The sequence below is a fragment of the Echinops telfairi genome, unplaced genomic scaffold (genome assembly GCF_000313985.2).
Source record: "Echinops telfairi isolate 266 unplaced genomic scaffold, ASM31398v2 ScPeMD7_3;HRSCAF=10, whole genome shotgun sequence".
In the NCBI taxonomy this organism is placed as follows: Eukaryota; Metazoa; Chordata; class Mammalia; order Afrosoricida; family Tenrecidae; genus Echinops; species Echinops telfairi.
The window spans coordinates 53,877,978-53,892,126 of record NW_022103899.1 but is presented as its reverse complement, the minus strand read 5'-3'; the positions used below and the strand labels follow the sequence as shown (position 1 = coordinate 53,892,126).

General features: G+C 51.7%; 1 protein-coding gene across 2 annotated transcripts in view; it reads right to left on the bottom strand.

The window, feature by feature from the left end:
• Positions 1-1,997: 1,997 nt before the first annotated feature.
• RHBDD1 (rhomboid domain containing 1) overlaps positions 1,998-14,149 on the bottom strand; it is a 91,181-nt gene continuing 79,029 nt past the window's right edge. The window contains exons 6-7 of one of the 2 annotated variants that reach the window (XM_004701813.2): positions 4,147-4,282; positions 1,998-2,106 (exon numbers count right to left, since the gene is read on the bottom strand). In XM_004701813.2, the coding sequence (XP_004701870.1) occupies positions 4,188-4,282 (95 nt within the window). In that variant the 3' untranslated portion in view covers positions 1,998-2,106; positions 4,147-4,187. Of the gene's footprint in view, positions 2,107-3,692; positions 4,283-14,149 lie in introns of those variants that run through there. The other variant, XM_045295411.1, reaches the window with a different exon arrangement.

Below are 14,149 nucleotides of genomic sequence, written 5' to 3'. Positions count from 1 at the left end.
TTCTCAGCTGCAAGCCTAAGAAGGGATAGAGTGACTACAATAACTCACGGAACAGCAAGGAAGAAAAGACAGGGTTTAGTAAGTAACTGAATACAATTCTTCAGTCACTACTGACTCTGGAGAACACAGGCTGGAAGTGAGGAGGCTGGGTCTGCTCCAGCGCATTGCCTTAGAAATCTGTGGCTGGACAGGGCGGGGACCCTCCCTGAGCATACTTACTCGCCCAGCAGCAGACCAGATGCCAGATACAAGGGGAGGGCTACACAAAGTTCGTGGAAAATGTCCATTTCCCCACACACCTTTGGAAGCCCCCTGGTAGGTGGACTGACTGGCCCTAGATCTATTAAAAGTAGTTATTTACTGTTCACGCCAAGCAATTCACCAGCAGCTCTTTAAAGCAGGGGAGATTTCAAAAACAAACAAACAAGCAAAAGGATGTGCACAACTTTGCAATCACATGTGATTCATTCAGTCTTAGAGGATGTGATGGTAACTACTCCCTCCACTTGAGAACCAAGGAGCTCTCGTGAGCTGACTGACCACAACCAGACCGTGGGAACTGGAAGTCCAACCACGAGGAAACTGCTGGTCACCACAGAGACCCGATGGAAGAGGCGCTCTAAGAGCTCCTTCCCTACTGGAGGGAGCTCAGGCGTCGAGTACTTGCTTTGGGGTGGCGTTCTCAACCCTATTGCAGTTGGTTGGCACAGCTTCAGGGATTCCTATGCTGTCAGAAAAGAATTCAGGGGACCCTGAAAATTGTAAGCACTATTTACAAACCAATTAATGGAATCAACTCACTCTCTAAGTTCCCAGGACATCTCTACTGTGTCCTAAGATAAACGGTTTATATTTATAACGGAAATGACCTTTCCCACATCTCTGCAAGTTAGGCAGGCTCCACTCAATAGAGACAGAAGGCGTGTGTATTGTGTAACGCAGTGTCCGGTACTCAATTCCCATGTCTCCACATCCGAGAAGGCAGGCAGATCGTGGAGGTAGCTATTGACTTGGGCAACTCCATTCTAGAAGTGTCATACACAGTGATTGGACTTATACTGCAATAAAAAAGGCAATTTCTGAACAGAAATGAGGCCCTGCCTTGGGGTAGGGTTGGGGGCTCTCACTTGCTGGCAGAGCCATTCCAAACTCTGCTTGTGGGGTAGGGGCACCCTGCTGTGTGGCTGTGACTACCTTCGCCTCGCCTTCGGCGACCCATGTGGAGCTGGGCACAAATGCTAAGAGGAGCAGGAAGTTGGTGTTCAGGTGGATCTGCAGCGGGCTCTGAAAAGATACATGGGAGGGGTTCTTCTTACTGGGAAAATGGGAGTCAAATGCACAGGCTCTGGGAGAGAGAAGTGGCATTTAGCTTGAGTAACCTGATTTGAATTCATAGGTACGGTCATGCTATGATCAGGCTGCAGCATCACCTCAGGTATACATGAATCCAAGGGGCTCAGGGTTCAGCCTTGAGCTGGCTGGCCCGTTGATGGTTTTCCCCAGACTTGCCAAAGAGTGTCTGTCTATACTTTCAGATCTGCACTCATTCAGACTAGGAAGCGGATATAAAATTGCAGTCTTCAGGTTGCAGAAGTTCTCAACTGCATATCAAGAGACAGTAAGGAGACCACCACCTCCCACCCCATCCCACCTTGAGTACCTCTAAGTAGTCCAGTAGTGGGGGGTGGAGGGGAGATACTCATTCACAGTCATTGACTGAGTTGATGGCTGACTCCTAGAGACCCCACAGGGCAGGTTAGAACTGCCCCAGGGTGTTTCTGAGGCTGCAATTCTCTGCGAAAGAAGAAAGCCCCACCTTTCTAATCTAGAGTGGCTGGTAATTTCAAACTGCTGACTTAATAGTTAGCTACCCAAGGCATAACCACTATGCCACCAGGGCTCCTGGTGGAGATACATGACTTAAAAACTGTGTATAGATTTATATCTGCTGATATTGTGAATTTCCACCAGGGATACGCAGTACTTACTATTAAATCTGTTTCCCCAAGAATGTATTTATTGTTATACAAGTCAGTTTTCCTGATTGCAAAATACATGCATACAAAATCATACACATTTTGAAACTACAGCAGCATACTTGTAGCACTGCAAAAAAAACCAAAACACAAATAGTTAAACCTATATCTCAGCCCCAAAAGATCATCTCTGTTAACATCTGGATGTATCTCCTTCTGGATGTTTGCTTTTTGCATACACAAGGTATTTCACATACATTACTTTTGTAGCCAGAAAACAAGAAATAATTGCTAGCTAGAAGCAGAATACCAAGATCCTTTTCTGTTTCCAATTCCCTTCCTAAATAAGGCAGCCCAGGGGCAAGGAGCCACCAGGGACGTTTGCTTTGGCCTTTCATTCGCAAAACACAAACACAGGGGCCACTGACTCTCAGAGACACCTGTAGAGCCAGGCTAGCCAGGTGCCAGGGATGTATCTGGATGCTTGGACGGGCAGGTGAGTGGGCATAATGACCCAGCAAGAGGCACTTTTATAAGGGAGAGGGGGGTGGGAATTCTTGTGGCTAGAATGATTCCTCACAGCAGCCAACTCAAGGGCTGAGGGGTGACTGACTCCAGGCGTACTGGCCGGGCACCAGTTGCTGCCTGTCCAGTTAAAGTGTGACAAGTTGTGTCTCCCAGCCCAGCGTCACTGCAGCCACTGCCTGTGATGGGATGCCCCCTCATCCTAGATCTTCAGCTTTATATCGAAGCAGAACTGTGTAGGAGCAGAGGCTGTGCACCATCTGTACCACGGGAGGCTGGGCCAACGTGAGAGCCCGTGCTGGTGAGGGCACTGCAGGGGCAGTGAATTATCTAATTGGGCTCTAGCACTGCCTCCAACTCCCACCAAACAACCTTGACTTGCACGGGTCTGATAAGAAGGCGTGGGAAGATACTGATAGGATTCAACTATGATTGTAATGGCAAACAGGATTCCCTGGGGTGCCATTCAACTGTGTATAAAATGAGCCCTCTAAGCAGCGAGAGGAGGGAATCTCATTACCAGCAAGAGCTAGGCGTGGAGCCAGTCCTCTGGACCGGAGTTCCCTGCGCAGGCACCTCCTGGATCCTGATGGCAGCTACACCATCAGAGGAGCAGCAGCACAACCGGGAGCCAGAGCGTGCAACAGAGCACTGGATTTTCCCACCCCACGGAGCAAGTTGAGTGCTTTTGTGCAGGAGGCTGGTTTGCCGAGTGGGTGCCTCTGGGAATTACCTGGGTAAGTTTGGTGTGCTGACCCATGGAAGTGGAGCTGAGTGTCTTTGGGCCGAGGGTTACTGGAGTGGGGGCCTCCAGGGAGCTGGGTTTGCTGAGCCGGAGCTTGAGCTGAGTGTCTTTGGGTTGAGGCTCACAGCAGAGAGGCATGATGCCCCTTTGGGCATTTATGAACAGACCTGAAACTCGGTAACGCGTCCTGGTCAACAACTACCCTGAGCATTTCTCACTGGCCTTACAACTTGTTAACTTCCTAAGAAACCCTTTAATCGGGCATTTTCTTTGTGAAATCTGAGTGACCACTCTAATGAATATTACAGCCCAGAGGTCAAGAAGAAAGGTAAGATCAGACCAAAACTCACGGCCATCGAGTCAATGCCGACTCACAGCAACCTTAAGGGCCAGGACAGAACTGCCCCTGTGAGTTTCTGAGATGGGAACTCTTTACAGGAGTCAAAAGAAAGGCCCATCTTTCTCCCAAGGAACAGATGGTGGTTTTGAACTGCAGGCCTTCGGGTTTGCAACCCAGTGAGCTACACATTATGCCACCAGGGTGGAGCACACTGGGACTACACAGGAGTCCCATGCCACTCCCAGAAAGTCTCTGTGGCCAGGTGCCAGGAGGCCCAGGGGACCAAGTCAAACATGGTGCCCGTCGGGCCCAGCAAGGGGCGAACACACAACTGCAAAGCCGGCCTGTGGCCCTTCAGGGGCAGGCAGAGGGGGACAGGGGGTGTGGGCGCCGGCCCTCCTTGAGGGGCCCAGAAAGAGAAGGCAGCGGCTTCCAGATCCTGGCTTGCAGGGGGCGAGAGCCAGGGTCCCCGGCAGGTGGGGACATCTGGGAGATGATGGTGAACGCTGCTCTGGTTCAAACGGCCTAGGGGGCTGGGGAGCGCAGGGGTGGACACTCACTCCCCAGATGGCCCATGGTCTCTCAGGATGTAGATGCCACTTCAGTGGCTGTCAAATCTCTGAAGGCGGTGTAGCCTCATTTCTTCTTCTGGCGAGAGGCGGAACCCGTAGGGCGGCGAGTTACTCCTGGCATTCCCTGTGGCGAAAGAGCAAGGGGAAAATCAAAAGCTGCCTTCCCCCGGTTTGGTGTCTACCTGCCACTGGCACCTGGGTCTCCCGGGGGAAGGCGGGGAACCGGGGGACGGCTCTGGTGTCGCCTGTATTTTAACACGAAACAAGAACGGGACAAACACACTTCAGCTTCCGCCATCAAGATGTCAGTGCGGCACTTGCAGCGTTGGTGGGGCCCACGGTCCTAAGTGAACTCGGAGTGCCTGCGGCCGCCGCTGCCCTCGGTTTCCCTTCCTGCAGGGCTCTGCAGCTCTCACCCTTTCGCTCCCGTAAGCTCTCAGGCCTGGGCTGGGAGGTGACTTGTCACCCATTCATGATTTCCCCACTCTGCCACCTGGTGGGCTCCCTACCCCCCACCCCTGCTACCTCCTGCACCAACCAGCCAACTGGAAACCTGCCTGTCAGAGGTGGGCAGGGCTAGCCAGGTCACGCAGCGGGGCTGGAGGACATATGCACAGGTTATCGGGAGCCTTGGGCAGCAATGTGGCCGTGCCAACCGCTATCTGAGCGGTGGACATACACACAGACGCGATACTTACCAAAGGCAGGTGGACATAAACGCAAACGCGGAAGTTGCCAAAGGGGTTGGGGCTGCAAGCACACCCACAACATCGCTGCTGCTGTGAGGTGCCATGGGGTCAGTTCTGACCCACAGTGACCCCCATGCCTGAGCCCAGGGATGCAGCCCCTGTGTCCCTCCATCTTGTTGAGGGCCTTCTTGTTTTCCCTGCCCCTCCGCTGTACCTGTACCGAACATGCCATCCTTCTCCAGGACTGGACTTAGGTTCCAGTGAGGGCCACTGCGCTGGCTCCAGCTCATAGGCACCGCAGGCACAGCAGAACAAAGCACTGCCTCGCCCTGCACCATCCTCACAAGTGTTCCTATCCATCTTCCTCTTTACCGCTACCCCTCCACTTTACCAGGCATGATGTCCTTCTCCAGGGACTGGTCTCCCCTGAAAATACTGTCCAGAGTATGTGAGACAAAGTCTTCCCATCCTTGCCTCTGAGGAGCACTCTGGCTGTACTTGTTTTAAAACAGATCTGTTTGTCCTTTTGCCAGGCCATGGTGCTTTTAACATTCTTCCCCAGCACCACAACTCAAATGTGCCTGTGCTGCTTCATCCTTCTGAATTCACTGTCCAACTTTCCCATGCACAGGATGCAACGGAGGGTACCACGGCTGGGGTCAGGCACACCTCAGTCCTCAAGGTAACACCCTTGCTCTTCAACACTCTAAGAGGTCTTGTGCACCAGACTTACCTAGTGCAACACATCTTTTGATCTCCTGACTGCTGCTTCCATGAGCATTGATTGTGGATCCAATTAAGACAAAAACTTTTGACTATCCACTCTTTTCTCCATTGATCATGATATTATCTATTGGGCCAGTCGTGAGGGTTGTGGTCTGCCTTACATTGTGTTGTAATCCACACTGAAGGCAACAATCCTTGCTCTTCATCAGCAAGTGCTTCAAGTCCTCCTCACTTTCAGGAGGCAAGTTGTGTCATCTGCATACACAGGTTGTTAATAAGCCTTCCCCTAAACCTGATGTCACACTCTTTCTTCCTATACATCAGCTTCTCTGACGATTTCCTCGGCATAGAGATTGAACAAGTATGGTGAGCGACTAGAACCCTGACCCACACCTGTCCCCAATTTTAAACCACGGAGTATTCCCTTGTTAGGTTACAGAAATACGTAACTCCAGTCTGATTCTAGCTAGGCTTCTTCTAACTCATGGAAGCTGATGAACAGGAAGCGGGATGATGAAGCAGAGACAGAGGGGGCACAGGCTGGTGGATGCAGAGGCCCAAAGTCAGCCTGGGATTGGCACGCAATGAGGGACTAAATGCAAGATCCAGCTCTGGCAGGAGGCAAAAGGCCAAAGAGAGTCTGACTCTTTCAATCTCTCTCTTATACAAAAGGCCATGTACCCAAGGAGGTGCCATCAGGCTGTGACCAGTAGCCAAGAGTGTATAACTGACATGATCCTTAACCCTCACACTGCCCAATACACAATTTGAATATTAGCTGTTAGGCAATGAAAAATGAAGGCAGGTAGCTCTCCTTGTGCTCTTTGGCCTCTCCACTGGGATGGAGATCCCCAGGCTTACCCGAATCCCGTTCTCCTTTCCTCTTGGGACTCGTGGGAGGATGACATCTTTCCAAGTCCTTGTGGTCCATTGCCACAAGTAACCCAGGGTGAACAGTGCAGACCTAGCCCCAAATGCTCTCCTGTTCAGCGGTTCTCAACCTATGGGTTGCGACCCCCTTGGGGGTTGAACAAGCTTTTCACCGGGGTCACCCGATTCAAAACAGTAGCAAAATGACAGTTATGAAGTCGCAACGAAAATCATTTGATGGTTGGGGGGTCCCCACCACATGAGGACCTGTATGAAAGGGTCCCAGCACTAGGAAGGGGGAGAAGCAGTGCTGCAGCTGAAGGCATCCAGGAAGACCAAAATGTGTCCTTTTGTCAATTTTCATGAAGGACGGTATTCACCACACATGACAGGCGTATCAAAGATGCTCACCATCAAGGTTTTACGAACCCTGCAAGAATGAACGTTTCACTGGATGCCGTTGCCCCCCACATACTGTCTTTGTCAAGGAAGAGAATGTCTTTCTGTTCAGAACGAGGAATGCCGTGCGGTCGCAAGCTCATCCGTCCGATCACAAGGAGGTTGCGGCTTAAAACTGCCTGGCACACTCATGTCCCAGCCCTGCCCGCCGTGGAGCAGCATCCTTTACCAAAAAGGCTCTCCTTCTTTGCACTTCTGAGTGCCAGCCAGCGTTTGACACTCCAGATGGGTTGGGAGCTGTCAGAACTGGCCGTGGACAGAGACAGAAGCAAGCCCGACGTGGCATGCTGACTGCAGGCCAGGACACGTGCCCATGGCACGCAGAGAGTGCTCAGACTCCCAGCGCGAGTCAGTGTCCTCTGGTGTTTCCCTCGGCGGCTTGCCCGCAGAAAAGGAAGGCTGAGCACGAATGTTTCCGTGCCGGGGAGTGGAGTCAGAAGAGGCAGCCGGAGAAGGCTCCTGAGGTCCAGCCGCTGAAAGAAGCAGCCAGCACACATGCTCAAGGGCATTTGATGAGAGCAAGCGCTGAGCCGAGTGCTGCAGGAGGAACAAGCAAGGCTCTGTGGTGACAAACCCCAGTTTTACAGCAGAGGGAGCTGAGGCTCAGAGTGTTAGGGACCAAGTTCAAGGGCACAGGAGGGCAGGTCTTTCCTACCACGTCTCTCTGCACTGTGCCCAAACACTAACTCTATTACACAGAAGAGCTGGTCGCAATCACCCACCCCCCACCCATACGCCAAATGCCTGCTTTTTTCTCGGATATGTGGGGGGCTCTGCGATTCAGAGCGAGGAAAACGAGAAGGTCCCCCCTAGGCCCTCTGCCTCTATGGCAGCACTATTGCCAAAGGCAGGACGACGGCATTCCAGCGTGGGTGCAGTCTCCACCGGAGGGGGACAGCATTCCAGGGCAACCAAGTGGCCGGGGGCAGTGGCAACCAGATGGGCGGCAGCAGAAGCCTGACTTCTCCTTCGGCTTGATTTTATGGACATTTAAAATCCCATATCGATCGATGCATCACATTGATTGATTTCCTCCTAACTTTGCCCCACCCCCACACCAAAAAAACCCTAAACCCACTGCCATGATATCTTCCCCTTCAGTTAAGAAGCAAAAGAAGCAACTGCTTTAAACACACACACACACACACACACACACACACACACACACACACACACACACACTCTCACATGACCACAGGAAATAACATTTCTGCTGTCAACTGAGAACTGAGGAAGGGCAGCTGGGGGCCAGGTTGACCCGGAGGGAAAGGTTGCTTTTTTCAGAGAGCCATGCCACCGCTTGTCTGCTAGTCTGTGGCCCTGTGGTGGCTTGTGTGGGGCTGTGATGCTGGAAGTGATGCCACAGGCCCTGGCACTTCAAACGCCAGCAGGGTCACCCAGAGAGAGCAGGTTTGGGCGGGGCTTCCAGACTAAGAGCAGGCTTGGAAGGACTCAGCCGCGCACTTCAGAGGAAGGAGCCGGTGGAAAGCTACGCCCAGCTCCGAAACACAGGCAGAGACCGGAGGCCACACGAACGGAAGAGCCACTGTGAGGATTGCGCGAGACTGAGCCATGTTTCGCCACAGGTTGGAACCTGCTTGATGGCACCGAACAACAGCAAGACACGCCTGTAAAGCTCCCAAACCACACTCCTGAAAGGATGCTCCCCAGGTCTTCTCACTTACCAATGGAGGCCACATCCCAGGTCTTCAAGAGCTGATTGCAAAGGGGGTGAGCACGTGCCTGTGTGAGAGCACTGAGACCACTTGACCAAGGGACAGCTACTCCCTTACCTCCCTAACTCCACCCATCCATCCTCTTTCTCCCTCTGGACCTGCAGGTATCACGTTCATACAGAGGGATGCTTCATCTTGTGAGAAGAGGAACCTTCACACGTGACTGAGAGAGAAAAGACGTTACACCTCGTGTGCCCCCACCAACCTCGTCAGCAACAGCGGGGGCTTGACCTTCTAAAACAGGGGTCCACGCACCTGATGTACCTCTGTACCTCCTCCCCACTCCAGCTGCCTAATTTCGTGGTTACTCCCTGGGCTGCTAACTGTAAGGTCAACAGTCCAAACCCAGCAGCAGCAGCTCTGCCAGAGGAATCCCCATCTTATGTACAACTTCTACGTGGCACTCCAGATCCATTTCAGAGTCTAGGTTGTAACGGGGTCCTGGACCCCGGCCACACTGTCAACTGACAAGACACAGACCCTTGGACACCAAAGAAACAAACTCTCTGCCCTGAACTGTAGAGAGCCCCGTCTTTCTTGTGCAGAGTGGCTGGTGGTTTCTGAACTGCTGACCTCAGGTGCATCACAGCCCAACGTATAACCACTATGCCACCAGAGCTCTGTGGGGGCTGCTCAGACAGTCCCTTAGAAATTGCTCCTTGGAGCCTACGCAACCTGTGCCAGGCAACAGTGAAAGCAGTGGGAAGTCGTGAGAAGGATACCTTTGTGACGAGGTGCAGGGTGATTAATGTAATCAGTGTCAACAAATTGTCCTTGTGGGGGTGGAGCACACGCTGAATCGGCATGTGTCGTAGACGGTGTTTTTCAGCATATGATGCGCCCACAGCAATAACGTGTGTATGCATATAGTGGGCACAGCATGCACCGATACTAATGCACAAGGGAGTCAAGCACTTAGCAAAAACCGTGTCAAGTGCTCACTATGCAAGCAAAAGATGGCTTCTGGTTTACAGCAATAAAAATGATACCTTAAATAAAACACAGCCTGTGATTTCGCAGGCTTGGCAAGAAGTTCAGGTCACTGTGTTTTTAATGATTCTGAGCCTACACGAAAAGCCAGCCACAGGGCCCCACCAATTCATCTTTGAATGGAAACCATTCGCTGGGGTGGGGTGGGGGTGCACTTACATCTGCCAGCAGGTGGAGCCAGAGGGCTACAATGGAGAACAGGCTGCCCAAACTAGGACAGACTCCAGTCAACAAAGCATTCCCCTTCGTAAGCAGAATTAGGGTTATTTTCAAACAGATGGGCTCTACAGAAGCCTCTGCACTGAATATTATGGACTTGATTATTGTCTAGATGGTCTGAAGCCTGGGGGTTATTTGTCAGCTTCTAGCAGTTTCTATGTCATCTCAGATTTGTTCCAGAGCATGGGAGACTGATGGGGGCGTTGGAGTGAGTAGAGTCGAGGACAAGGGTCTTTGACCAGTTCTGAGCTCAGAATCCCGCCTGGCTATTATGTGCCCTGCTGTGGGTGTTTTCATGGAATGATCTGCAGCCTCTGCCATTCAAATGCCAAATCAGAAAATATAAATAGACGGAAGCTGTGGTAATAAGATGGTCGATACAGACAATGATGTGTTTTGCACCTAATTGAAGGGGCCCAGTTTACCAGTTCACACGTTCCCTGGAACCTGCTCTGCACTTGCCCCCCACCCCCCACTCCCCCCCTTCTCCTCCCTTCATGTCCCACCCCAGTGGAATATCAGAGATTGGCTGAAGGAGAACCATCAGTAAGGGTGGGCAAGAACTGGGTTAAACTTAGGGTTCCCCCTGGCCTGGTGCTGGGCTCATCTGCAGGAGTGGACTCGGGCCTGGGTTATCTGAAATTTCCAGTCCTGGAAATCTGAAAAGGCTTCCAACACCGATGGCCCCTCCTGCAGGAACAGCTTGGCCGCTGCCAAGAACGGGAGCAAGGTAACCTTTCCGTTGGGTTTTAGAGTCCTGCCGTTAGGTGCAGTGGAAACAGTTCCGACTCACAGCGGCCCAACATGCGGCAGAACAAAACGCTGCCCAGCTCCTGCACCAGCCTCCGACTCGCAGCTATGTTTGAGCCCACAGTTGCAGCCACTGGGCCAATCCTTCTGGTTGAGGACTATGGCAGTTACATCGTCTCTGGTCAACTTGAGCGAAGGGGTGGAGTCTAGCCTGCCAATCAGGTCATAGCCAATGGTGTCTCTGTGTGGGCATGGCCTTCTCCTGGGGATTCTCTCTGGAGGCAGGACACACACCCTCCTTGCAAGACATTCCTGTTGACAAGCCACATGGAGCTACAACAATGCTAACAGAGCCAGAACTCTGGAGCTGGAGGAGCCACATGGAGACTCCCGCCAGCGTTGACATGCTTCCACTGCCACTGGATCCACAAGACTTTCCACCCACGGATCTGTGATCGTCCTGCATTCTGCATCATTATGGACTGGTATCGGACATATGGTCTAATATTGGACTTATGGACTTGATTTGGACTGGGCTAGGATGTCTGCACAATACATAATTACTCTTGGATATAAAATTCTCTCTTATGATGAGGGCAATGAATGTACAAATGCGCTTTACACAATTGGTGTGTGTATGGATTGTGATAAGAGTTGTATGAGCCCCTAATAAAATGATTTTTAGAAAAACAAACAAACAAACTCTCTCTTACACTTACTTATCAGTGTCTCTGGATCTGTTCCTCTGTTCAACTAGGACGAACACAAGGACGTTCCTCTTTTCCACTGGCCCTCTAAGTTAGTAAGCCTGATGTTCTTCTCCAGAGACTAGCACCTCCTGGTATCATGTCCAAAGAATGTGAGATGAAGTCTCACCATCCTCGCTTCTATGGAGCATTCTGGCTGCACATCTTCCAACTGGAAGGTGATAAGTCTGTTCTGCAGTTGGCCCCTGGCCTTGCTCTGACTGATGATCCTGAGCTTTCCCACCATCTCCTACCACAGATGCAGTCTGATGGGTTCCAGTAGAGATCTATGTGGACAGACACTCTTTGTGGTGTGGAAGACACTGGTCTTGCAAAACCCTGCCATGAGATTCCTGGTGCCGTCTCGGATCCCCAGGGCCATAGTTTCCAGTTGGAGTCACCGACTATCTGAAATTAGCCAGATTTTAAATTCCTTCAGGAAACCTCAATCTCTCATAAAAGTTCTAACCAAACCTTTTAACATTGGGGCATAAAAAGACAAGTACAAATAAACATTATCCAAAGAAATCAGGAATTAGACAAACCGAAGTTGCATCAATTGGAAGAGAACTTTGAGAGGGACAAAGATTTGGGAACTTCTGCTGACAATGGCCACTGAGAAAGTCAGTCAGTACAAGTGACTTGGATAAGTGGTGTAGGTGCCAGGACAAACAGACTGACAAGTCTGGGAGGGAGGCAGTGGGGGCGGGGGTGGGGGTAGGGGGCGCGGAGCGGCTGTTGGCTTCAAACTGTTGACTTTGCAGTTAGCAGTCCAACACATAACCACTATGCCACCAGGGTTCAACTGCAAATTCCATATAGGAGGAGAATAGAGGTTTGGGGTCTGGGCCCCTCTCACCTGTTCCTTATCCACTGTGTCTTGGAAGCTGCTCAATGCCTGTGGTACTTACATAATTTTATGCCACCTTGAAGATATATAAAAGTGTAGGGGTGGTATCTAAGTTGCCAATCAGGCCACAACCTGATGGTGCCTCCTTGTAGGTGTGACTTTCTCATCAGGGGGGGCCTGGGGAACCTCCCCTTTCTCTCCACCCTTGGATTTCCTGTTTGGTGGACATCCTGAGAGCTGCTGGAGCCCTGCCACTTTCCCACCAACCTTGGATCCACACCACTTTGCACACACCAGCCTGTGATCTTCCTGCATTCTGCATCATTGCATGTGGTTGTGTGAGTCCGAAGAGGGACTGATGGACTAGTATCAGACTTTTGCGTTGGGCTGGGCTGGGATATTTGCTTGATATACAATTACTTTCTGATATAAATCTTTCTTACACATACATGAGTGTCACTGGATTTGTTTCTCTAGTCAACCTGGTACCTGGAGAGTGGGGTTCTAGAAAAGCAAATCATGAAGACGGAGAGTGGATGCTTGTCTGACCTCTGCCTTAGGGTGGTCTTCCTTCTTTGGCTAGTTGGAGGTCCGATAGGGCCATGCTGTTTACTGGGTTGTTTTCTGGATAGGACATGGAAAGTGAACGCTTTGGTTCCTAGAATTGTCTTTGGTTATTCCTAAGTGAAATGGCAAAAATGAATGTCGTAGATGCAGACTTCCAAGGCCCAAGACACAGGGGTCAGGGACAGGTGAGAGGAGCCAGGGCCCCAAACTTTCAGAAGGCAGTTAGGTCTCTTTCCTCCTCTATGGAAACTCCAGCTTAACCCTGCTGGCATTAGGGTTATGCACTAGGCTGCTAACTGCAAGATCAGCAGTTCGAAATCACCACGGTCTGCAGGAGAAAGAGGTGGCTTTCTACTTCCTTAAAGAGTTCCGGTCTTGGAAACCCACAGAGCCAGTTCCACTCTGTCCCATAGGGTTGTTCTGTGTTGAGCTCCACTCCATGACATTGAGCTTTTCATAAGCTCGGCCTGGGCTCTGGGGTCCTGTCTATGTTACAGGATGCCCCTGGCTGTGAGCTAGTATGATCAAGCAGGTCGACAGTGAGTGCAGGCAGCCCAGTGCTCAGCCTCTCCCGGAAAGGTTAGTGGTCTGATCCCACCAGCCGCTCGAGGGAGAAGGACGTGAGCCTGGGATGTGTTGACAGTTACAGCCTGGGGAACCCATAGGGCACTTCTATTGCTCTGAGTCAGACTCAACTTGGTGGCAATGGGTTTATTTCTTCTGTTGAATGTTGCCTTTAAACATTCAAATCATTTCTGCTTTTCAAATGCCTTAAGCCTGCTTAGTGCCTAGTGATGGGTTCAGCGATCTCAATACCAACACTGCATTATAAAACTATCCCTGGCCTTGGAAAAGGTCCCTGCAGTGAATGTTCGTGGCCGAGAGGAGCATGGTGGGGTCCCAGAGGCCTCATGAAGGCCGGCTGCCACGTGGCATCCTGGGCTCTGCAGTGGGATCAGAGGAAAGACAGTGCTTGCAGAAAAACCTGCGGTCAGAGTGTGCCTGGGCTGGTCTGCAGTACCACGGGGCCCAGCCCCAACTACCACCGTGAGAAAACAAAGCCGCCGAGGCCCGCCCACCCGGCTCCAAATGGGGGAGCTGCAGAGGGGAGGCAGGGGGCAGGACCCCTGGCCCAAGCCTGATACTGCTGAGTGGGGCCAAGGGAGCCGGGCTGGGCTGTGGGTCGCCTGGAGGCCAGCATGAGGCTGAAGGGCCATCCAGAGATGCCCACTGGCCAGCAGGCTCTCTGCTCCAAGGAGCTGTGGTGTCTTGAAGTAGGTCAGGTGTCCCTGAGGTGACAGACTAGGCTGAAGACATGATGCCTCGGCTTTCCACCATGTTTACCAGACCCTGCGCACACCTACCCATTTCCATGTGTTCCTTTAGGCC